Source organism: Dipodomys spectabilis, unplaced genomic scaffold (genome assembly GCF_019054845.1).
Source record: "Dipodomys spectabilis isolate Male_0828 unplaced genomic scaffold, ASM1905484v1 ptg000266l, whole genome shotgun sequence".
Classification (NCBI taxonomy): domain Eukaryota; kingdom Metazoa; phylum Chordata; class Mammalia; order Rodentia; family Heteromyidae; genus Dipodomys; species Dipodomys spectabilis.
Genome location: NW_024870943.1, coordinates 4909285 through 4934951, shown reverse-complemented (window position 1 = coordinate 4934951; position 25667 = coordinate 4909285). Strand labels below are relative to the sequence as shown.

General features: G+C 55.2%; 1 protein-coding gene across 1 annotated transcript; it reads right to left on the bottom strand.

Moving 5' to 3' along the window:
• Window positions 1–963: 963 nt before the first annotated feature.
• On the bottom strand, window positions 964–25243 carry Lig1 (DNA ligase 1). The gene is made up of 29 exons (XM_042700407.1): window positions 25062–25243; window positions 20104–20169; window positions 18244–18342; window positions 17737–17872; window positions 16140–16266; window positions 14930–15028; window positions 11991–12089; window positions 11307–11391; window positions 11014–11057; window positions 10834–10906; window positions 10016–10096; window positions 9720–9776; window positions 9130–9302; window positions 8487–8653; window positions 8063–8139; window positions 7363–7454; window positions 7180–7279; window positions 6773–6858; window positions 6352–6467; window positions 6117–6212; window positions 4752–4862; window positions 4236–4307; window positions 3488–3632; window positions 3324–3406; window positions 2335–2487; window positions 2031–2084; window positions 1603–1746; window positions 1221–1313; window positions 964–1122 (listed from the first exon to the last, which is right to left on the bottom strand). The coding sequence occupies exons 2-29, from the start codon at window positions 20118–20120 to the stop codon at window positions 1039–1041; spliced, it is 2763 nt and encodes a 920-aa protein (XP_042556341.1). The 5' UTR covers window positions 20121–20169; window positions 25062–25243; the 3' UTR covers window positions 964–1038.
• Window positions 25244–25667: the final 424 nt, after the last annotated feature.

The window sequence follows — 25667 nt, the reverse complement described above, 5'->3', positions numbered from 1 at the left end:
GGAGGAGGAAGAGGAAGAAGTAGTGCCCAATGTGGCTCTGGCACTTTCTGGGCCTCTGGCAGGTGTTGATAAGGGTTAGGGAGAGGGCATGACAGCATAGCCTGCAGAATCACATTTCCAGGAAGTGGCCACACCCCCACCTCTATCTTCAGCACCTGCCCCACCCCCCCAAGGTTAGGAACCAAGGCCAAATCTCAGTCCACCCCAGGCTAGACTAGAGGCCGGTGCCGCATGCTCGAAGATAATGTTCCTCCTGATCTGGATAGCTTTCTCAGGAATCAGGGGCAGAGTTAATCAAGTGATGGGCATCTCTTCCCATCATTTCCCAGGAGCCTCCGGGAGAGACCTCGTCATATGAGTCATTTCAGAATGCCGTGTGATGGGGGCGGGCATTTCCTGGGGTACCCCATCCACAACCCCAGCTCCACCACGGCACACCTTAACAGGGTGGGGAGAACTGATAATGGGGCCCCCAGCCCATCACCCACACACAACAGACATGACCCCTTCCTGTGGGACAAGGAACCAGCTGTGACCGTCTGTGGCCACACCAACTCCTGGCTTGCCACTGCCAAGGCTGAGGACACAGTGAGTGTAGCTTGTCCCTCAGTGTCCCCATGTGTTTGAGTGAGAATACAGGCGTGAGACGATGGCTGGGCTGGGAGAATCCTACAAGTCCCCCACCTCCTCACTCCTGCTCATCTTCCTGCCAGCGAGTGGCCAGAGGCCAGCACAAATCCCAGAGATGCCATTACGGGGAAACAAGCTTTTCTGGAAGATTCCTCTCCCTTGTACCAAGCGATGTCACACTGCACTGGGCAGATTCCCCATATCTCCATCTTACGTACCTCTCCCACCCTGCGCTGGGCTGTGTGCAGCCCTCACAGGTCACACCCACAGGAGGACAGGGCCCCACTCCCAAAGTAGTAGAGGTGGAAGGTTCTGGAAGAAGTGAAGGGATGCTGCGGGTGATTAGCAGTGATTTATTGAGGATACAAGGGAACGCCCACCAGGCCGAGGCCAGCGCAAAGCTCGCACTCAGTAGAAACCCTCAGGATCAGAGTCCGAGTCGGTGCCTAGCTGGTTCTGGATCTGACTCTGCTTTCGGTACAAGGCGGCCACCTGCAGAGTGCAGGGATGGTGGGGTGTGTGTGTGGGGGGGTGTTCGGCCAGGCCCTCCCCCCAGCCCAGCCCAGCCCAGCCACCCTCCTGCCCCTCACCTGGGTGCTGGTGGTGGCCTGCTCAGGCTCCTTGTCTTCGCGGACGCGGACGAAGCGAGGGAAGCGCAGGGAGATGCCCTTTTCGCTGTCCACCTGTGGGAGGGGCCAGTGTTGGGGGGGGAGGCTCCACAGGGGCCACCCAGTCTCCTCATGCCCGGTCTACCCCAGCCTCAGTTTCCTGATCTGTACCATGGGGGCTGAGCGATGGGGCGGAAAGACTGAAGAGGGCGTTGTGGGGAGCAGTGGCTCCTTGTCTGGAATCCCAGCTACTCCAGTGGCTGAGACAGTGAGGACTGTGGTTCGAGGCTGGCCTCAGCAAGCCATCGGTGAGGCCTCCTCTCAAGCCACTAAGCTAGACCATGGTCCGCGCTGAGTTACTCACCAGGCCTCGGGCGGCAGGGTAGATGGGGGAGAGGGAGAGGTCCGCACACTTCACCTCCCACACGGCGCGGGGGTCCAGCCAGTGGTCAGGGGCCACGGCGCCGTCAGCGCGCACGTAGGGGCGCGGGGTGGGCAGAACCAGCTCCTGCGGTGAGGGGGGTCACAGGAAGGGGGCAGGTCACACACCCCAGGGCTGGAGTGGGAGAGGGGGAGGGTACGGGAAGAGGGCAAAGAGGGCGGCAGGCCTGAAAGTGGCAATGCTGGGCACGGGAGGAGGCAGTGAGAGGAGGAACACAGAGGTGAGGCCCCGCAGGGCACCCTTCCCTGGACGTTGCCCGGTGATACTTGGCACTTGGCTTGGGTACCCTGGTAGCCCACTGTGCCTGTGGAGCCCCAGCCCGTGGGGGTGGAGGGGGGAGGGTGGCTCACCCGGAGGCTCTGGTAGTGTGCGTCCAGCTCTTCGTCGCTGAAGCCGGTCCCAAGCTGCGGAGGGCACGGATGGGTAAGGACGTGGCTGGGTGAGGCACGGGGTGAGGGGGCAGGTAGGGAGGACGTGGGTGGATGAGGGAGGTGGATGCATCCTTCGCTTGCCTCACCCCTGTGGATACAACACTAGGAAAGGGGAGCCCTTCGCGTGGAGGAGAGAAGCTGATTGGTCTGCGAGACAGGAAGTCCCCCAGGAGTCTAAACTATGTCCCTCCCACTTCTGCAGGGAGCACCCAGCCCCCAGCACCTTGCATATGGCCTGCAGCTCCTCGCTGTCCTCGTCGTAGGCAGCCAGCAGGAAGCCTCCATAGCGGCCGGCCCGCTTCCCCCGGCCCAAGTAGGCACCAATCACCACGAGGTCCAGGGTGTCCCCCACACCATCCAGGTAGTCCTTCTTCAGCTGGGGAGGGCAACGGGGGGGGGGGGGGGGGGAGAAGGGAGGGAGTGAGGCTCACTGCCCCAGGAGGGGACATGGCCCTGGGGGACTGGGGAATCATCCCTGTTTTGCTTTTGTTGCCTCGCTTGGTATCCAGGGCTGACTTGGAACTTGAGATTCTCAGCCTCTGCCTCTCCAGTGCTGGGATTATAGGAGAGCCCCACGGTGCCTGGTGGGCATCACCTGGATGCTCTCTCTCCCTCACTCCACTGTACCAGGCAGGGGCTGTGGGTGTGAGATTGGGTAGTGGGTGCGCAGCTGCACAGGCTCCAGGGGCCATCCCTGGCCCAAGGAAAAACGTGAGGCAGGGTGTGGACCCACGGCGGCCTCTGGTCCGCAGGACAGGGGAAACAACGAAGGGAGCTAGCTGCACCTCAAGCCCAGGGGCCTGCAGCCCCTCACCCGTCCCCACTGACACCTGCGCCTCACCCCTGCACGCCCTTCGCCCGTCCCCACTGACACCTGCGCCTTACCCCTGCACGCCCTTCGCCCGTCCCCACTGACACCTGCGCCTCACCCCTGCACGCCCTTCGCCCGTCCCCACTGACACCTGCGCCTCACCCCAGGGTGACTGTGCAGCCACTGCAGAGACAACTGCACCCAGGGCCTGTGTGAAGGATGCTGCTGATGCCCCAAAACTTCTAGAAAATTCTTATGTCTTCTGGTGGTCCAGACCATGCTGGCTTCCAGCCTGATGGCCAGCCCTGTCCTGGTGCTGGCACGCGGCCCACAGGGGACTTTTCTGGAAACACAGAGGCCCCAGGCCCTCGCTGGCCCGTGAGCAGGCAGCATGGGGTCACCTTGAGCCAGTTGTGCGAGCGCTTGGCGATCTCGTAGGTGGCATCCACATCCAGCGTCTTCACCATGAGTCCCTCGCATGAGTCTACAAGGGACAGGCAGCATGACCCACAATGCCCTGGGGCTGGGTTGGGGTGGGTGGGGGGGTGGCAGAGGGGTTCCTCACCTTTCACTGACTGCTCCAGGAACTCGGCGATCTGCTCTGTGTCCTTGGTGTCTAAGGAGGTGGCGAAGACAAACTCGCCCTCCGTTTCCACAAAGTTGTCTCGGAGCAACTGCCGGCGCCAGGACAGCGGCTCCCGGACCAGGGACTACAGAGAGGACGGGCAGAGGGGAGGATGGACACGATGACTCTGCCCCAACTCTGGGGCTGTGCTCTGAGCAAACCCTACAGCTGGGTGGGGTAGTGCACACCTGTAGTCCTGGCACATTGGGAGGCTGAGGCGGGGAGTTCTCTACTTCCAGCCTGAGCTACATAGTGAGACTCTGTTGCCACTAAATAAACGCCCCCACCCCCCACCCCAATCCTCCTTAAAAAAAGCCCACAGAAAAGCCGGGCGCCGGTGGCTTGTGACTGTCATCCTAGCCACTCAGGAGGCTGAGATCTGAGGATGGCGGTTCAAAGCTAGCCCAGGCAGGAATGACCGTGAGACTCTTATCTCCAATGAGCCACCAGAAAACCCAGTGTGCCAAGCTTGGCCCCTGTGGCTTCAGTTCTGGGGAATGGAGCCCCGGCTTCTCTGACAGTAGCCACTGGCCTCTCCCAAGCCATCTGTCCGTGCTCACAGCAGCCCAGCCCGGTTGTAGTGCTGTCCCTCGGTAAGACAAGGGAGGAGACCAGAAAACCAGGGGAGGAGCCTCATCTTCTGGCTCCGCCCCCTGCCCCCCAGCCCTGCCCCGGCCTGGGTGCTCACCTCGCCATTGAGATAGATGAGGTCGAAGGCGTACAAGCACACTTGCACCTGAATCTCTGACGCTTCCACCTCCTGCATGGGGCAGAATAGAGGCCACGAGTGGAGACGTGAGGTGCTCTGCTGAGTCCCGGCCCACCATGTCTTAGCTAAGGGTGCACACCAGGCAGAGCTGGGACACAGCTGGCCCTAGGCCTGACAAATTAGGACGGCTCCGATAATTCTACCTTCACTCCCTCACCAGCCCCCTTCATTCAGATATAAAGGGGAACCTGCTGGGGTACAGATTGTAGGGGCTCCTGGGTGTACCTTTCACAGTAAAAGGACAGAGATGCAGAAGAGACCTGTGCCCTTTCTCATTGGGATGCTGGGATTAGAATGTGAGGGCTGTAGCATTAGCAGCCACTTTGTCAAAGGAAGGACGTCTGCATGCAGACCAACATTCTCCTTCTAGGAAGTGGGAACTGGAGGAAACAGACCGTGTGGGGTTGTGACAGGCAGAAGACAAGCTGACTGTACCTTGCGTTTGCGGGTAGTGAGCACCTGGAATGGCTGGATCTGCTTCTTTTCCCGGTCCCACGCCACCGCCTCGGTGTCCAGGATGAAAGACGTGACCGAAGGGAGTTTAATCTGCATGGTGAAGGAGGAGACCCAGCTGGGGACGTTGCAGGATGACCGAGAGATAGAAGGGAAGCCACCATTTCTCCTGCAATCCCCACAATTCCCTGACAAAGCAGGTGATGTCAAGAGCCATGGACGATCACCCCTGCCCAGGGCTGGACATGGGGAGCCTCTGTGCCATGGTGGCCTGGCTTGACTATCCCCCCTCCCCTCAGCCTGTGTCCCATGGTGCCTGCCCTCCTTCCTATTTCCTTTGTGTAAGTCTGCTTTTCCTCCATGGGCCCATGTAGCAGCGGGGACTCCTGCCCGAGACAGCCTGCAGGAATTTCTGCACAGGCAAGTGCCTAAGTATATGCCACTTCGGGTGCGTGGAGGGCAGAGAGGACAGGATGCTGGGCTGGGGCAGGAGACACTGGTGTGTGTGCCAGTCCTGGGGCTTCAACCCAGGACCTGGATACTATGAGTTTTTGTGCTCAAACAGCTGGTATTCTGCCACTTGAGCCACAGCTCCACTCCAGCTTTGTTGGTGCTTTATTGGAGATAAAGAGTCTCGTGGACTTTCCTGCCTAGGCTGGCTTTGAACTTGATCCTCAGATCTCAGCTTCCTAAGTAGCTAGGATTACAAGCGTGAGCACCAGCACCTGGTTGAGAAGACACTTCTAGGTGACGAGACCACATGGTGATTCAACTTGTCAGAACTCAGCAAACCACGCACCATGTTCGCTAAGTCAGAACCCTTACACCCCACCGCACCCCCTGCATGGCGCCTGCACCAGGCACAATTCCTTGTGTGCAGGAAGCCATTGCCTAACTGATTAAGGGCAGATAAAGGGACACAGGAACTTTCCAGAGTGGCCCAGGGCCCTTTGGGTGCAGAGAAAGCCCCAGCTCCACGCCCAGCCCTGTCCACCCCGCCTGTGGCTTCTGAGACACCAGGTCCTGTCCCGCCCCATCCAGGCCCCCAGCCTCAGCTGCACAGCTGGCCACAGGACCCCAAGTGGGGAGTCCGTGGGCAGGGGGACAGCTAAGAAAGAGTTCTTCCCCACCAGAGCACAGGCTAGGACAGGTCAGCCAGGGGTGGTGGAGGTCACAGCGGATTGGGTGCAGGGGATGCCAGTGCCACGCTGTGCCAGCCTTCGGATGTAGGGAGCGAGTCACATCTGCTCATGCTGCAGCTAACCCCGCCCTTCATGTGGAGGTGTGGGGAGGGAGGATCCTGCACTGCCCTGGGAGTGGAGGGGGGTGGCGTGGAGGATCCCGCACCTTGGGGATGCGGCTGATGATGTCGGGGTACCTCCCCGTGTTGTCCTCCTGGTTCCTGCTGAAGATCTTCACCTCCCCGCCTTCCTCGAAGTGGATCTGCCATGGCGTGAGCAGGGGGAAGGAATCAGAGCCGCACTCCCCTACGCAGCTCCCCTTCGGTCTCTTCCATCCCACCGCCACTGCTCAAAGGCTCTGGAATGCTCCAGAGGAGGAATCTGGTGAATCTGCTGCATACCTGCGCCCTCTGCCCGTCATATTTGTACTCGCAGGTGAAGGCTGCCTCATCGAAGCGTTTCAGGACCTCAGCGACACCTCGAGTGGGGTGGGCCAGCATGGGTTTCAGCGGGACTCCTGGGAGGGGAGGGAGGCAAGTTAAGGGAGTCTGAGGCAGGGGGAAGGGTAGGCAGTCCCCACAGCCCTGCCTCGCCCCGTGGCACAGTGTTGTGTGTCCGCTTCCCACCCAGAAGGACAAAAGTCAGCACCCTCGGGGAAGTAGATCTAAGACATCCACACTGCCCCCCACCCCGGGGATGGCTGGGCACAGCTCTGCACAATGGGCCCTGGACACCTATGGTGTGTCACAGGCTATGGGCCAGTCTGCTGCCTTTTGGGGCATCTGAGTCTCAGAGGGTCCCAGTGAGGGGGGGAGGGGGTACCTGGACTCAGCTTGCAGTGCTCCGGGAGCCGCTCCAGGCCATGTTCCAGCAGCACTGGTACAATGCGGTCCAGGTCGGGCACCTCGCTGGGGGGGAGGGAGAGGGTACACACTGCAGAGCCTGCACAGCTTTGCTGGTGCCCGTGGCAAGGGCTGCTGCCAGGGTGTTTGTGGGACACCCGCCTTCCTCTGTCGGCTGCTGGAGAACATTTCCCAGTGACTTCATTTCACACTTGCTCCCTCCCTGCTGCCCTCATGCCTTCACTGTCAAATCCTGGCCAAGGCCTTGTCAGCAGCCTTGCACCTTGGTGCCAGTCCTGTCTAGATTGCCCTCTTGCTCTCTGCCAGCCGGCCGTGGCATCGCTACTGTGGGCCAGCCGCTGTCCATTGCTCCCTGCTGTGTCTCACCAGAAGGTCTGCTTCAGGACCAGGGCCTGCTCCTCCAGCCATGTCTTCCGGGCCTCGGCCGTCCTGCCCTTCCCAGCATCCACCACAGCTGGGGGGAATCCTAAGGGACATTCACCAGGGCTTAGGGCAGCTCAGCTGCCCCTGGCTCCCGGGAACCTATCAAGGTGTAGCCAGGGGACTCACCTTGGCCTGGGGGCGTGAGGCTCACAGCCTGGGCGAGGGCAGCCAGCACCGATTGCTCCGCCAGCCCAAGGCGCAGCCGTCCACTCAGGGACCTGGGAGAGAGCAGTGTGCGGTAGGCCGGCGGCCCCTTTGCAGACTTGCCTTGTTCTAGTTCCCTCCATCCAGTCCCCTCCTGACCCACTCAGCAATCACAACAATCCTGGGGGGGCTAGAGGTCAGCGACCCCATTCCACAGATGTGGAAACTGACCACTGGCCTTCCTGGGGGTAGACGCAGGCACTCCTAACACCAGCTGCTGAGACAGGGTGGGTGCAAGGAACTGAAATGTGGCTCCCCACTGGGTGTGGTGATACGACTCCACCTGGCCTGCATTAGTGGCTTAACATCCCTGCCTTCACCTGCTCTGGCAAGGGGGTGAAGAGCACAGAATGCACCTCAGAGCAGCTGGGGAAACTGATAGCATGGCCTACTTCACACAGGGCACATCACCTAAAAATGTCCTTCCCATTGCCTAGCTCAGGCCAGGGTAGACATCACCTATCAATCACAGCATGCGTTACCCATCCACCACAGGACCCTTTCTCCAGGCAAAGAAAAGGACTGAGCTTCCCCCAATTTTTCTCCTTTGCTGGGTTCCTAGGCCCGTCTGGCCCCAAGGCCACCCCTCACCCGCCCCCCCTCACCCCCACCACACACACACCTGGCGATGTACCGGGCTTCCGAGTGGCGGCAGGCAACGAAGAGACCTTTGATGATGTCTATCTTCTTGGCAGTGGACTGGAGAGGAGGGAGAGCGGGGACCAGGCAGTCATCTCACTGACGGGGTCCAGCGCCCCGTCCTCCCTCCTCCCCACCCACGCTTCCTGACTCCCAGGACCTTTGTCTTGGGGTGATAAAAGAAATTCATATTCGTCGTCACCCTCCCTCCCTCATTGTCCAGTGAGTATGTGCCGAGTCCTGACACCAGCAGGTGCGCATGGAGCACTGGGATCTCTGGAGCTCCCAGTGGTGAGAGTGGAGAGGGGTGAACCAGAGATCAAGTCCAGGAAGCAGACGTCCTGCCATGGCTGGCTTTAGGCCCTGAGATAACGGGGGTACCAGGACGAGCTCCCCCCCCCACTTACAGCACTGCCGGTGAGGCCGGCGATGTCGCGGAACTTGTTGAAGACGCCAGCTGCGGAGAGTGGCGGCGGAGGCAGCATGAGCCGCTGCGTGCTGCGGCTGCTCTCGGCCACCAGCCCCACGTCGCCTTTCTCGGCCGCCTCGGCACGGATGGACTCCAGCTGCCGGCCTGGGGGGTGGGGGGGAGGCGAGGTGGGGGTGAGTAGGACAGGGTGGCTGTGTGTCCATTCCCTGGTGTGTGTGGGGGTGGAACCTCCCCGTTGCCAGGTGTCCGATGCCTGTGGTCAGGTGTGAGGTGCACAAGAGGGTGAGCGGGGAGGCGGTGGCAGCCATCACCAGCAGGGCAGGGGCGAGGTGGGGTCACGAGGAGCAGGGAGGACTGGACCCTCATCCTAGCTGGCCACCGACACCCTCTCTGATTGCCAACCTCCACCAGGCGTCGACTGTTCTCACACCTGGCTCCACAGCGACTCTAGCAGCTAGAAGAAGCCGGGTCCTTGTTCCTGTCCTCCTTCCCCTGCAAATCTCAGCCTCTCACCCGCTCAACCCCCTTCCCCCGCTCCCCCCACCCCTGCCCCTGGGTACACCCACAGTGGTTTCACCTCCCTTCAAAGCCTTCACATCCCGCCACCGCCCCCCCCACACCTGTGGCCTGGGCCACGGCCTTGAGGAGGACGCCATCGCCGACGCCCAGCTCCAGGCCCTGCTGCGGAGGCCCCAGGCGGCTGAGGCTGAGGTAGAGGACGGGGAGCAGGTCTGGCGGTGACAGGGCCACCACGGAGCGCAGGAAGTTGCTCAGTGTCTCCACCATGCGGAGCCTGGAGGAGGGAATGGGGGCGACCACGTAGGTCCTCAGGGGCAGAGTGGGGAGCAGAGGGAGCAGGGGAAAGGCAGGAAGGGCCTGGGCCATGGGCACCATCCCAGGGCCACGAGCACTCCCCTCCCCGGGGTAGCTTCTCAGCAAGGTGCTGGGGTTGGCCCTGAGCTCACGCATGAGCACTGAGAGCCCCCTCGCCCCCAACGAGGCTCGTCCTTATTAAGGCCCACTATGGATAGGAAAAACGAAAAAAAAAAAGAAGCATAGAAAGATGATAGGGCCAGCCTAGGGCTTCAGTCTGAGGTTCGAGAACACACTCACGCACTGCTACGGTTTGGGGTATTCAAGCATTTCTGGGGCCTGCCTAGAATGCACGAGATGTGAGGCCCACTCCACGGCCCCAGGCCTGGCCACTCACCGAGCGGACACCTCCTCGATCTTCTCAAATGTCCGCGCCACGGCCAGGAAAGGGACCCTGGGGAGGGAGACACGCAGAGCCCTTCATATGGCCCCCCTGCCCACTCCCACCCCCGCATTCGGGGGGTGGCCTCCCTGCACCCCATGCTGCCCTGCGCTGTCCCTTTCCACCTTGCCACATCCCCAAACAGTGAGACACAGCACGGCTCCCCCCTTCCCTCCCCCCTCGCCCCCACAACAATGGTGTCCCTGTGAGACCCCCTGTATCCAGGGCGGGGTGAGAAGCAGGAAGCTCACTTCTGGCCAGGGTTCCAGCAGGCGTCCTCAACGGGGTGGTAGTTGTTCTTGCCAGGATTGTAGCTCATCGGGTCCAGGGGTCTGTGGGAGGCACAAGGGAGATGAGCCTGGGTAGATCTCTGGGTCAGAGAAGTTATTGTCCCACAAGTGTTTCCTGAGTACCCACTGAGTGCCAGGCTGCGATCAGGGACAAGGACAGTGCTGGGTCTTGTGTGTCGTCACCTCTGACTCCACGCATGTTCTTATGAAGTCCCCCTTCCTCGCTTGCCTCCAGCCCAAGTCCTCCAGCCTCAGGGCCTTTGTACTTGCTGCTCTTTTCCTCCAAACTCCCTCCCTCCTCTGCTTTAGATTGTTCACTCAAATCCAGCCTTTACCCAGTGAAGGCCTCTGGACCTTTTTGTTGAGACCTGCAACTTCCTACCTCCCCCATGCAATTCCTTGCCCCAGCGCTTACTTCTAAAAAATAAGGACTCTGTGCTGCTTACTCGTGTACAACCTCCAGCAGCTAAAGCCACTGCATACCACCACATGGTTCTCAGTCATCAATGGAATAAATAGATTTGTCTCAACCAACTCAGGAGAAAGGCCTTATAAACACCTGACTGTCTGTGCCGTCCTCTCCCACTGCCCGGCCCTGGCTGAGGGGAAAGTCCGGCCGGGGACGAACACCAGCCAGACTCCAGCCCTGGATGGAGACCTGCCAGCTGCTCCTCCCACCTCAGATGCTCACGATGGGGCCCATTACAGAAAAAGTTGGTGGAGCCCTGTGGGCAGTGGGACACAGGTACGGAAAAAGTGAGCACTCAGGTGACACTCACCCCTTGGCCTCTTTCTTCGCAGCACCCGACTCCTCTCCTTTCACTTCCGCCTTGACCACGGGCTTCCGGGGGGCTGGGGAGGAAGCCGGGAAATGGTGGGTCCTTCCTCCCCACAGCCCTTCTCCATCCAGCACCCATCTTCTACATGCACAGTTGGGGGTGGGGAGGGAGAGGACTCACTGAAGAAGCTGCTGAGCGTGCGGGGAGCTTTGGGAAGGGGCTTGCTTGGCTCTTCCTGCCGCTGCTTCTCCTCCCCTGGCTGTTTCTCTTCCTGCTGCTGCTTCTCCTCTCCTGGCTGCTTCTCTTCCTGCTGCTGCTTCTCCTCTCCTGGCTGCTTCTCCTTCTGCTGCTGCTTCTCCTCTCTTGGCTGCTTCTTCTCCCCTGGCTGCTTCTCTTTCTGCTGCTGCTTCTCCTCTCTTGGCTGCTTCTCCTCCCCTGGCTGCTTCTCTTCCTGCTGCTGCTTCTCTTCCTGCTGCTGCTTCTCCTCTTCCGGCCACTTCCGCTTGCCCGCCACCCTGGGCGCAGGGCTGCTTTCTCTCTTGGTTGGAGTCCGGGCTTCTACAGGCACAGGGCAGCCAGTGATGGCCTATTTCTACCTCTAGACTTTCTTAACCCCAAGGTCACCATGTCCTGTGGGCAGGAAACCTAGCCAGCTGTGCCCTCTCCTCTGGGCAGCCAGACACAATGCCTCCACAGCCCGATGCTCACACACTGCTAACCAAGGTGATGGCCGTGTTGGGCTTCAACGCTTAGAACTGTTGGTTTAATGAACAAAGCTCCCCACAGAGCAGAGTCTCTAGGTCTCTAACAGTTGTTGGCTGCACCCAAGCCGCCTGTGTGAGGACAACGCAGGGGTGGCAGACACCCCAGCATGAGATATAGGGTGACCACACTGTCTCTCAAGTTCTAGAACTCAGCCTGGGCACCACTGAACAATCAATGCCAGGCTGGGTCGCAAACAACGTGCTGCGGGGTAAACAGCTCTTCTGCGACCCCATGCACGGCAATAAATGACATCCACAACCTAACCTACCACTGCCTCCATGTCTCCCTTAAACATGAACTTGTTTCAAAGGACTTCACCTCCCCCCCGCCCCCACCAAGACATCTGAACACCAAATCAGGGCCATGGGACCGGGGCAAGGTGAGACACTCACCGGGGGACTTCGGGGGTGTCGCGGGCTGGTCCTCTTCCTCTTCTCCTTTTGGTTTTACCACATTGGTCTGTGCGGGGCTGTCTCTTGGGGTCTCTGCTTCTGGAGATAAAGAGAAAAATGGGCAAAAACTTACTTGGCCACTCCACTAGCCTAGGGCATTTCTGTCTACTGTAGGGGGGTTTGACCTTCCACATCTCTGGGCTCCATACCGGCAGATTCCAGCAGCCATGGACAGATGTTGAATAAAAACAATGTCATCTGCCAGGTGCCTGTGCTCACACCTGTAATCCCAGCTACTCAGGAGGCTGAGATCTGAGGATTGAGGGTCAAAGCCAATCTGGGCAGGAAAGTTTGTGAAACTCTTCATCTCCAATTATCCACCAAAAATGCTGGAAATGGCACTGTGGTTCTAGTGATTGAGCACTCACCTTGAGAACAAAAGGTCAGGGAGGGTGCCTAGGCCCCGAGTTCAAGTCCCAGGACTGGCACGGAGCATGTACTGAGTCAACACAGCATTCTGTGTATGTCCCTGGCACAGATACTAGAGACACCACTAATAATCCACATCAGCCACCCATGGAAGGGCATGCTGGCCATGTCACTACTTCACTTTATAGAAGGAAGACAAACTGGAAAGTTCTCTAAGATAACTGAAATAACTGCAAAATGAGCTAAGTGTGGTGACGCACACCTGTAATCCCATCCACTCGAGAGGTAGAGACAGAGACACCTTGAGTATAAGGGTAGCCCAGGCCAGGTGCCGGTGGCTCATCCCTGTAATCCTAGCTACTGAGGAGGCTGATATCTGAGGATCGTGGTTCAAAGCCAGCACGGGTAGAGAAGTCCATGAGACTCTTATCTCCAATAAACCACTAGAAAACTGGAAGTGGCGCTGTGGCTCAAGCGGTAGAGTGCTCACCTTGAGCTGAAGAGCCCAGGGACAGGCCCACGACCAGAGTTGAAGCCCCATGACCAACCAAAAAAAAAAAAGGGTCGCTCAGACAAAGTCTGAGAGACTTCCCCTCCAAACAAAGGGCTGGGCCCGTGGCTCAGCAGTAGAGCTCTTGCACAGCATGTATGAGGCCATGGGTTCGATCCCCAGTTCCTCAGCAAAGATTGCCAACTCTTAACTTGGGAAAAGAATCACCTCGGTAGAAAGAGGATAACCTCTCTGCCTATCCACCTGTGTATCAGCAACACCTAGAACCCCAACTCACAGTCCCATGTGATGTGTCACTCACTAGAAATTGCCATAGGAAATCGAATTTCTAGCAGTGAAAACCTGCCAAGGGAAACCTGTGCTCACTGAAAACCTTTTACCAAACAAACAAAAGCCCAGTTGTCCAACTGGGTTGTGAATGGCAAAAATCTCAGGCCTCAAATGATAATGGATCTGGTTTTGGTTTTGCTTTGAACTCAGGGCCTGGGTGCTGTCCCTGAGCCTCTGTGCTCAAAGCTAGTGCTCTACCACTTGAGCCACAGCTCTACTTTCTTCTCTGAGTAGTTTACTGGAAAGAATAGTCTCACGGACTTTCCTGCCCAGGCTGACTTTGAATTGACATCTTCAGATCTCAGCCTCCTACTGAGTAGCTAGGATTATAGGCGTGAGCCACCGGCACCCATATCTGGTTCTTTATGGCTATTTCTCCTGTCACGTGTGGGAGAAGCAGGAAAACTTTAGGGCAGATGCCCAGTTACTTCCTCAAAGGAAACCCAGTGACACCTGCTGGACACGATGTGAACTACAAGCTCAAGATACTTAAAACTTCCAGGACAGTTAGCCCAAAGTCCCTATGGGTTCCCAGTGCTCAGTCTCACCAACTACAAATGAAAGTTATCCAAAACCATAATGTATGCACTAAATGTGTGCAGCGTTTCCATTTTAGTTTTCCAAAGCAGGGTATCTATCTTACCCAGGTTGACCTCAAGTTTTGATCATGAGCAGGCGCTACCTAGCCTGGCTTCAGACCTCTCTTCTGGTCACCATTCCCTAGTCAGCCCAGACCAACAGCTACCTCCTCAGTGCCCGCACTGCACCAGGGACAGTTTGTCACCCAGAGAGAACTAAGGCGCATGAGTCCTGCATCATTTATGTAATGACTTGAGCACCCCTAAATCTAGACCCTGGGGAGTCCTGGGGCCAGCAATTCCATCACCTTCCTCATGAAGAAGGGTCCTCTGCTGACTTCAGAAAACCCAAGATCGTGTGTTTTAAAACCCAAATTCGTGTGGGGCAGAATGTCATTGTGGGGCAGAATGTCTGATGATTTGTAAGACCTTAACAGTTCCATTAGGAGCTATTATACACCTGTATAGTATTTCTATTTTGTTGCCAACCACAACTGCTTACTATTGGGATGTGCCCCAGGTGTTATACCAGGGGCACCAGGAAAATTTCACCAAGACACTAAGCCCCTCCCCGACCCCACCTGTGACCACAGTGCTCAGGATCCTCAGCTCTAGGGAAAAGTTTATTTAAAAAGGAACTGGAAACTTGGTCTAAAAGGAAATACTTCTAAGGGCTGGGAAGGTGGCTCAGTGGTAGAATGCTTGCTTAGCATGTGTGAAGCCCTGGGTTCGATTCCTCAGTACCACATATACACACACAAAAATGCCAGAAGTGGCGGTGTGGCTTAAGTGGTAGAGTGCTAGTCTTGAGCAAAAGCAGCTCAGAGATAGTGCCCAGGCCCTGAATTTAAGACCCAGGACTGGCAAAAAAAAGAAGAAAAAAAAAAAAGGAAAATACTTCTAGAAGACAAAGGCAGGAAGCTGTGTGATGAACCCCGAATGGAGACTGACAACAGGTGAATCCAGACGTTTCCATGGTGGTGGGGGCTGTATAGGGATTTGAGATACCAACTGCCGACAGACATCAAATCACAGGGCCCAAACCCCATGTGCCTGCTCACACACATGTGCCCTGTCCTCTGGTGCCTCACCGTCTCCCTCCTTCCTCTTCTTGGCTTCTCTGTCCTTGTCCTCCTCACTCTGATCTTCCAGAACATCCTGGATTGTCCGCTTTGGGAGCTGCTTCCGAGCTGGGAAGGCAGAGGGATCGATGGCTGAGCTCAGAGGGCAGGCCAAGCTGAGGGGGACACCCCCACCCTCCCCCACCCGAGTGGGCTGCGCCCTACCTGGCCCTCAGCCAGCCAACTACTCCAGCACCAGCCTCAGCCCGCGAGCCCTGCTGGGAACTGGCCGGGTGACCTCAGCAGGCTACTTAAGCCCTTGGTGCCCATCTCCCCTGCCTCTGAAGAATGGTAGTAACCCCAAATAATCGATGACGATGCCACATGCTCTCTCAGCAGCGCCTGACTCCAGTGGGTGCTCCCTGTGCCCTAGCTGCACCCCTGGAAAGGTCTCCAACAGACGGAAACCAAACCTCAATGACTGATGCAGGCTGGCTCCCTTGAACTTGGAGGGGGGGGGAGTGAAGACACTGAGGCATGCTTCATGGCCATGGCATCCTCACAAAGCAAGCTCTGGCTGCCCATTGTAGCACCTGGATGGCAACACACCCAAGGAAATAATCTGGCACGGGGACCCTCTGCTTCTGGGTGGCAGAAGCCATGAGGAAGCACCTCAAACAGATGCAGCCTGGGGTGAAGCGGGAGAACCTTTGCGGGCACAGATGATGCTGGCACCAGGGGGTAAAAGGGCAGAACTTTATAGCTGTGGAACAGCTGCACAGTTGCCAAGTGGACTAATGGGGTTCACAAAAGTGTCTGCGTCCGGAGCGTGACAGACTTCAGATCATGGGTTAGGCATGCTCCATGTGGGTCTACTTTCCAATGTGAGCTCAATTAAAATGACGTCACAGGAGAAAGCCGGTTCCTCAGCCATAGCAGGGCCATTGTGAGCACGTGGCAGGCAGGCTCAGGGGTTTCTGGGTCACATGTGGACCCCGTCCTATCCTTCCCTGCAGCAAACTTTCCCTTCCCGAATCCAAGGACAAGGGCATCCCCACAGGTGGGCTTTCCAGGACTGAGCTGTCATCTCCTTGTTCCTAACCCAGTGCTTGGCGTGTACATGGAGCGCCACACAGCTTCAGTGGCCTTCCCAACCCACCCTCCCTCCTCTCCTAGAGGTGGTCTTCTTCGCCGGTCACCCTTGTCTAAGTCCGGGAGCCGAGAAGGCTCAGGCCCTTACCTGTGCGCCGCTTTGGGAATCCGGATGGGGAAGTGTCCATGGGGGAGGTATCTGGGGCAGAAGGGCTGTTCTCGGGACTTGTGCCAGAGCTGGAAGGTGAGGACTTTGGGGAGGCTGGCACAGGCTTCTAGAAAAGGAAAGAGCAGTTCTGGGTGAATAGAAAGGGGCGGGCCAATGTGGCTTCATCAGCTCACCAACTCTAGCCTGCCCTAGGGTCCTACCCCCACAAGCGCTCCATCTCCCAGGGTCACTTCCTGCTTCCAGATTCTTCCCAATGTGAACCCCAGTCACGATTCTGTTGTCTACAATAACAGCACCTTTCATGTGTAACTATGCATATGATCACCCAACAGAAGACTACATTTCCCAGCTTCCCTCACAACTAGTGTGGGGTTGGTCCTAAGGACTACATTTCCCAGCCTCCCTTGCTGCTAAGGGAGGTCCTGAACTTCAGTTCTATGCAATGGAGCAGTAGGGGAAATGAAGCACTCTCTCCTTCTAACAACATTCACTTGGAAAGGAGGGGCTGCACACTGCTACTCCCGAGGACAGGCATCTGGGGGCAGCAGGCTGCAAAGCTCTGACTCTGAGGCTTCTAGCAGATCTGGAGCTTTATGTGCTCATCAGAGAGAAAAATCTTTCCCAAGCCAATGTTCTTTGTGAGTGTGCTACTAACCAACCACACAGGGCCCTGAACCAGCTGTGGAGTTCAAGCCTACTGCTCTCCTCTCCAATGGATGCTGGGCCAAGGACTCAAGAGCCCATCCTCATGCTGATAGCTGCTAGGTTTAGCTTTGGTAGTGAGACCAAGCTCTTCCCACCCCCAGGCACGGAAGATCACAAGCTAAAGGTAGAAGCTGCCTACAGAAGTTTCTACCTCCAGGATGCATTCAGGCTTGTTTTACCCTTCAGCCACCTAGATAACAGTGACCTATCTGAGCAACAGTTCTCTACTCTTTCTTAGTCACAGGAGTACCTTCTATCTCCTATCTGGATCCCTCAGGCAGGAAGCCTCAAAGGGATATTTGGAATTCTGCCCTGACCAAAGCTACAGCTGCCTTGATCCTACTCAGAATACTTTCTTAAAAGACTTTTATTAGCACATAAGAACTGTATACGGGAGCCTCTTTGTTCTATTTCTATATATACACATAAGACATTTTGATCATGTTCACTGTTACTTTCTTATCACCCTCTTTTTCTTATCTTACTGTTTTTCATGGGCTTCATAATTTTATTTTCCTACCATCTTCAGAGCAAAGCCTAGGCTTCTAGAAACATCTGTGTTCCAGTCTCTCAAATCTATGATACATCGTATTACATGGGCAGGGGTAACAGGTTGCTCAAGGGCTGGGGTGTGGATCAGTGGCAAAGCATTTGTAGGACCTCCTATTAACTGTGAGGTACACATTGCTTGAATTTGGGGGAACACATGTTAACAACCTGGGCAGAGGGGGAACTGGAACCCTGTAGTCTAGGTACAAGCACTCGACTTGCCCACATCCAGGAAGTCTCCACAGTCCTGAGCAGCTGCTGCCCTGGGCTCCAGGGGTGAAGACGAAGTAGGTTTGTGCTGGCAGGGGCCTCAGGGGCCTACCTGGCCTTTGTGGGTATCGAGGGCTTCATCTTCCTCCTCCCCTTCGCTGCTCAGAACCCGGGCTGCTTTCTTTGCTGGCCTCTTCACTGGAGAGTCACTTGGAGAGACCACTCCATTCCGCTCCTTCAGTGCCGCCCTGCAGGGAGGCCAGGAGGCTGTGACAATAGCCACCACCGTGTCCAATCTGGGTCCTCACACTTGCTAGGCAGGCTCTTGCTAAGCCAAGCCTCCACCCCTCCTTTTTAGCACCTGGGTACCATTCATCCATCTGCGGCGTAAAGACGAAGCAGATGTGAGCCTGGGAGAGGCCCCATACCATCTCTCTCAGAACACACACGAGAGGCCACAGCTTAGTCCCCAGAGCAAGGACCCTTATGCCAGCAAACTGGAAACCTCCTCAGTATCTACCGATGCTAATTTCTACAGTAGGTGAGTTAAGTAGAACACAAGGCAGAAGAGGGTTAGAGAAGCCCTTGCCCTTCCCCCACCCGCCTGCAGGCCCCTTACTTAGGAGGCGCAGGGGGCTCCGTCTCTCTGCTGCCTTTGGTTGTAGCCTCTTTTTCAGGCTTCTTCACTTTACCCTCGTTGGCAGGTTGGAAAAATGACCTGGACAAACACAGGGGTGCAGAAGGGAAATGCTGACAGCATCGCGCCACCCAGTTACCATGCATAAGGAAACGACGTGTGAAAAGACACAGAGCAACTCTTAAGGGGAACCGGTGGGCAGCCAAAGATGCTGGCCACCCAGGACCAGCTGTCCCCAGACCACTCACCTATCTCCTGGGCTTCTGGGCTCCTCCCGCCTCCCAGGTTCCTGAGCTGCATAGCCCCCTTCCCCTTCTGCTAGCACACTCCATTTTCCTCTTGAGATGTCCCTTCCCAGAATCCTCTCTGCACATATGACATCACTGATGACCCACCATGGATACAAGACTTAAGTCTGGCCCAATCAGTACACTGTCTGCCTGGGGCCAAAGCAGCTGGCTTGGGGATAGGATGTGCTCCTGGTTTAAATATGACTTTATTTACTTTTTTTCCCCTTTTTTTGGTGCCAGTTCTAGGGCTTAAACTCAGGGCCTGGGCACTGTTTCTGAGCTTTTATGCTCAAGGCTAGAGATCTACTATTTGAGCCACAACTCCACTTCCAATTTTTTCACTAGTTAGTTGGAGATAAGAGTCTCACAGACGTTCCCCTGCTGGCTGGCTCCCCCCCACCCCCCCCCCCCCCCCGCCCCCTCCGTTGGCTTCAAACAACTCTCCTTAGACGTCAGCCTCCTGAGTAGCTAGGATTACAGATGTGAGCCACCAGTACCTGGCTAAACCTGACTTTAAATACTGCTGGAAAAAGAGACACTCCCTCCTTTGGGAAGCCAGAGTGACTGTAACAACATCAAAGACTACCTCCAGTGATAAAATCTGACAGCTAGACCCAACTAAGCCTGAAGCCATTATGATAAGCAATTCCCTTCCCAAGACTCCAGTCTTATTCTCCCAGGTAAAACTGACAGGAAACTGGACCATCCTCTGTGTGTGTGTGTGTGTGGGGGGGGGGGGGGGGGTGCACACGCGCATGCACCAAGTGCATGTATGTGTGCACACTGGGAAGGTATTCACTGGAGTTGAGTAGGCTCTGTCTTGCTTCTGTCCACTAGATGGTGCCAGCAAGCCCCCACACCCCTAGGTTGTAACAACTGCAGACCAGAGTTAAGTTCTCCATCCCCCCAATGAGAAATAGTAACTAAAACTAATACTCTAAGCTGGATGCTTAGCTACTCAGGAGGCTGAGGTCTGAGGATGGAAGTTCAAAGCCAGCCCAGGGCAGGAAAGTCCATGAGACTCATCTCCAATAAACCAGAAAAAAGCCAGAAGTAGAGCTGGCTCAAGTGGTAGAGCACTAGCCTTGAGTGAAAAGCGCTTAGGGACAACACTCAGGCCCTGAGTTCAAGCCCCAGAACTAGAACAAAAAATAAAATTAAAAAAAATTAATAATACTTTAAGCTGGGTGCTGGTGGATCATACCTGTAATCCTAGCTAGTCTGAAGGCTGAATTCTGAGAATCATGGTTGGAAGCCAGCTCAGGCAGGAAAGTCCATGAGATTCTTATCTCCAATTAATCACCCAAAAACTGGAAAGTGGTGCTATGGCTCAAAGTAAGAGTGCCAGCCTTGAGCAAGAGCTCAGGGGTATTGTCTAGGCTGTGAGGTCAAGCCCCACAACTGATAATTCTACCTGTCTCCTCATAACATCTCTTCTTTTCCAGGATGGTCAGCTCCTGGAAATGCCAGTGTGAGGACACAGGAAGTTCTAAGGAAAGGCACAGCTATGGTGCAAGTGTGGAGCATGAGCATGGGGCATGTGGGTCCTTACCTGATAGTTCGTTGCATGATGGCGTCCAAATGCTCCCGTCCTCTCTCTTTCCTGGTCTTTCTTTTCCTGAAACACAAATCCAAAGACTCCTGAAGATATTGATTATGCAAAGACACCCTCCCCCCAAAAAATCACTTCCTCAAAGGAAAAAACACCGAAAGAACAAAAACTACAACCAGAAACTCTCGATTTTATAAACCACAATGGATAAAGTGTAAAAGTTCCAAATGGGAGAAAAAAGGAAGATGTTGCCTTTAGCATACACAGACTTTTCATTCAATATGAAGGATTCATTGAGGCCTCTTAAGATTTTTATCCAGTTTTTCTGGAGTGGCACTGTGGCTCAAGTGGTAGAATGCTAGCCTTGAGCGAAATAGCTGAGGGACAGTACCCAGGCCCAGAGTTCAGGCCCCAGGACCGGCCAAAAAAAAGAATTGTTCTTGGGTGATCATATGGAGTCCTAAAAGTGACAGGAACCATGGCAATTTTGTGACACTGGTCAACTGTTGTGATTACACAGATCTGTACAAAGGATCAACACACACACACACACACACACACACACACACACACACACACACACACACACACACACACACACACACACACACACACACACACACACACACACACAGAGGCTTGCCCAGTTAACTTGTGAATCCAGATCTGGTAATGCACTGGTGCCGATTTCCTGGTTGTGATAAGAGGCCACTGATGGGGAGGCTGGATATACAAGTTTTACAATTTTCTATAAGCTACAATCATGACAAAAATAAAAACAGTGCTGGAGATGCAGTGACAGACTGCTCTCCCTGGCATGCATAAAGCCCTGGCTTCCATCCTAGCAACTCTGAGAAAAAGAAAAGTTGAGGGGGCTGGGAAGGTGGCTCAGTGGTAGAGTGCTTGCCTTGCATGCATGAGGCCCTGGGTTCAATTCCAGAAAAAGATGGAAGTGGTGCTGTGGCTCAAGTGGTAGAGAGCTCACCTTGAGCTGAAGAGCTGAGAGACAGAGCTCAGGCCCAGAGTTCAGACCCCACGACTGACAAAAAAAACACACAAAAACAAAACAAACAAACACAAAGAAAAAACCCTGAAAAGTTAAGATGAACAATAAAACAGAACAAAAGAATTCTCCCTGGGTACTAATATAGCCTAAAATCCCAGACATATTAAAAATTTAAGTAACAGTCAAGAGTTCAGAAGATGGCATTTAGGCCATCTGTTACCAATTTTGCTAGATGGGGAAAATAATTCTGCGTGCATTGGCAAACCCACTGAAAAAAACCCACGAAAGTGTAAAGGGCAGATCAGGTAGGGACAGGGTGTGTCCTAAACTTTCTTTTTCTTTTTTTCCTTCCTTCATTCCTTCTTTCCTTCCTTCCTTTTCAGTACTGAACTCACTTTGGCCATATTCTAGTCCTTGTGTCTATTTGGATAATACCTCACTACCTCTGCCCAGGCTGGCCTAGAACTATCAATCCCTTGCCTCTGCCTGCCAAAAGGCTGGGATTATAGGCCTGTACCACAACACCCAGCTTGGCCCAGTCTTTCTATGGATAGAGGTAAAGCCGGATTTTAGTGTGAACTATACACTTGTATTACCAGTTCAACCTTTTAAGAACTAGTAAATCTAAGCTTTAAATAACTTTTCTATTCCCCCCCCCCCCCCACACACACTTCCTTCTGAATCTTCCCTCTGAGGACTGCCTGACATCACCCTAGTCCACAGCCCCCATGCTCCATCCACAGTATTGTGTCCAATCCCTCCTCTCCCCTCCTAAGCTTCAATAGGCACTGGCTCTAAGATCCTTTCTGACCATCTATGCAGTAGTTTTGTACTTCTCTTGTCATACGTTACCATCTCATGGGGACCCTGTGCCCTGGTAATGAAGTGTTCAGGGAGTCTATCCTTCCAAGGGCACAAGGAATGCTAGAGACAGGGCTGAGCCCAATTCACCCCCCAACTGTTTCTTCCAAAACCCATTTCCCATACACCAACACTTTGGTGATTTCCACCACTAGTGCACATGACCTGAATATTTTCACTTACTTTTCTTATAAAAGACTTCTTTTGCCAGGTGCCGGTCACACCTGTAATCCTAGCTACTCAAGAGGCAAAGATCTGAGGATCTCGGTTCAAAGCCAGCCCGGGCAGGAAAGTCCGTGAGACTCTTTATCTCCCATAAACCACCAGAAAACTGGAAGTGGCACTGTAACTCAAGTGGTAGAGTACTGGCCTTGAGCTGAAGAGTGCAGGGGCAGCACCCAAGCCCAGAGTTCAAGCCCCATGACCAACAACAACAACAACAAAAAAGACTTCTTTTTTTTCTCCTACCCAGTCCTGGGGCATGAACTCAAGAGCTTCTTTTGTCAAGGCTAATGCTTTAACACTTGAGCCATTGTGCCACTTCTGGCTTTGAGTAGTTTATTAGAGATGAGTCTCAAGGGGACTTTTCTGCCTGGACTGGCTTCAAACCACCATCATCAGATCTCAGCCTCCAGAGTAGCTATGATTATAGGCATGAGCCCCAGTGCCAGCTCTCTTTTTAAAAAATTTATTTTATTTATTTTGCCAGTCCTAAGGCTTGGACTCAGGGCCTGGGTGCTGTTCCTGAGATTCTTTTGCTCAAGGCTAGCATTCTATCACTTGAGCCACAGTGCCACTTCCCGCTTTTTCTGTGTATGTGGTACTGAGGAATCAAACCTAGGGCTTCATGCATGCTAGGCAAACACTCTGCCACTAAGCCACCTTCCCAGCCCCCTCCTTAAAAAAAAAAAAAAAAAAAAACTAACTAAGGTATTTACTAGGTGATACTATTACAGGTGCTTAAAAATCCTACTCTGGCTTATTATAGCTATTTTACAAATAAGGAATGGAGGCCCAGACAGGTTAGATAATTTGTTCAAAGTCACACAGCTTCGTGGGCTGCATAGTCAGGTGTTGAGCTCCAGCAGCCATATCCTTGACCACCATCCAACTTGAGGAGGAAAGGAAAGGTCTCTCTGCACTGGGATGCATTAGGATGCAGGTGGTCCTAGATCCGAGGGCTATAGAGGTGACATGAGCCAGAACCATAATGTTACCTGTGCCTCTCAACAACTTAACAGGGCACTGCTCATTTCCATCCTATTTCACCCACAAGGAAAGAAGTACCAAGTGTAGTGATACATGCCTGTGATCCCAACACTCAGGAAGATGAGACAGGAGGATTGTGAACTGTGGCTTAAGTGGTAGAGTGTTAACCTTGGGTAAAAAAGCTATGGGACAGTGCCCAGATTCTGAACTCATATTCACACACAACACACACACAAATTACTAGCTTGGCTTGCCTTGAATCACTGAGCTCAGAGCTCATCCATGGTTCAGGGGAATTCAATCCAAGTAATTTGACTCCAGTCTGCACTGAGTAAACAAAGACCCATCTTTCATCCCTCTAGACAGAAGCATGCCTCTGCAGAAGCAGAATACAGCCCCACAATGAACAGAACAGGTCTCTATGTTCCAGGTAGAGATGGCTGCTGAACACCAGGCCCAACGGCCAAGCCAACTCCAGGCCTATTGTACTGCTCTACATTTGCTCAAGGTCTAGTGAGCCAAGCACTAAACTATACAGCTGTGGAGGCTCAGACCACCCAGCACCAAAGCCTGAAAGAAGCAAACCAAATTAAAAAAAAGGGAATGTAGAAGAGAGACACTGTTACTCAATGGCAGCTCTGAGAACCACTGGGCTTGACCTGCACAAAAGGATACTTTTACACCTGGTACCTACTTATAGTTACCCAGGTTTTTTTGTTGCTTCATGTTACATTCTGGTAACTACAGGGAGGGGGGAGGGTGTTAGGGTACACACAGCTTTGACACTGCTGTCTACTTTCATACTCAAATGTCCCATGATAAAAATTTATTTTTCTTTCCCCCTCAAAAAAACAAAAATAAGTCAAGCTGGGTGTGGTAGTGACCCAGGCTGGTACTCTCAGAATCTGAGACACAAGAAGATTCTGAGTCCAAAGACAGCATGGAAGCTCTAAATTCTATCTCTGGCACTAGGGAGGGGAAAGGAAAAGGAAAACGGAGGGGAGACAATATAATGCTAAGTTACTTATTTGAAAGGTTTCACGACCCAAAAGAAAAGGAGCAACCTAAAATTAGGAATAAGGTTATCATTTGAATCCAGGTGCCGGTGGCTCACACCTGTAATCCCAGCTACTCAGGAGGCTGAGCTCTGAGGATCAAGGTTCAAAGACAGCCCCAGACAGGAAAAGTCGGTGAGACTCTGGTCTCCAATTAATCATCAAAAAGCTAGAAGACAAAGCATCAATAAGTCCTAAGCCTCCCCTAGGTGCTCCCCAGCTAGGGCTTGACTGTTCTCTTTCTGGCTGTCTGGCGCTCCCTTGGATCGGCTCAGCTCCAGCACGCATCACGCCATAGACAAGACCAGACTGCTCCCCAGACGGATGGATCCTCCAGGAGGCCCTTACCTAGGCAGACCACAGAACCCGCCTAGGCCCCAACCCCCAGAGGGACACGCCCCTCGTAGCTCACGTGACGCGTCCTGCCACGCCCTAAAGCAGCCGCAGCTTCCAAGTCGGCCCCGCCTCCCCAGGATATGCTAATTAACCGATGACCTCCGGAGCCCACCCGCAGCTCCAGGATAATCCCCAGGTAGCCCCGCCCCCAGCCCTCTGGCCCCTCCCCCTCCCGCGCGGCCCGGCCCCTCCAAGCCTCTTTAGACCTCTTAACTACGTTCAGCTGCCGGGGTCCCGGGTCTACCCCTGCGCCGGGCTCCTCAGCCCCTTCTCAGGCCGGCGGCCCGGGGCCCGCTGCCTGCGCGCGCCCTCGGCCCCTCAACATCCCCGCGCCCGTTCCTTGGCCGCCACCGCGAACCCGGGGAAGCCACGGGCCCAGAACGCTTTGCACGCTCGCCAGCCCCAGCCTCGCATTAGGCGGCTCCACTTGCCTCCCGCCTCCCCGCGAGCCGCTGCTCCGGGACGCCTCAGTCGCTCAGCTCCGAGTACCCGGCAGTCCCAGATTCGCGCCACGGAATTCGCGCGCAGACTTCGGGGGGTCAGGGGGCGGGGCCGTCCGGGGGCGGGATCAGGGTGCTGTTCGCGCCGCGGCGGCCGCCGCCACTCAAAGGATTCTGGGAGTTGTAGTCTTCCCTAACAAGCGGCAACCTGAAAACAGGAGGAGCTGAGGCCAGCCTTGACGCACAGCATGCTGGGAAGAGGGCCCGAATCGGCCCTCGCCCAGGATGAGCAGGTGAGACTGCGGGTTCCAGGGTGGGTGGGGGAAGCGGGGAGAGGGGATAGACTGGCGGGGACCGAGGAAAGATTGACGGAACCGCCGCGCGGAGCATGGCGGGAAGAGAGGCGGGAGGCCGCGCGGAGCATCCCGGGAACAAGGGCCGGGCTGGCCCCGGCGCACGGCATTGTGGGAGGCGGGCGCCGCTCCGGGTTGGGTAGGTGAGTTGGGGGGGGGCGGGAGGGGCGCGGGGCTGGGGGGGCGCCGAGGCCGAGCCGAGGGGGGGGGGCGGCGAGCTCGGGGGAAGGGGGCCGGCGCCGGA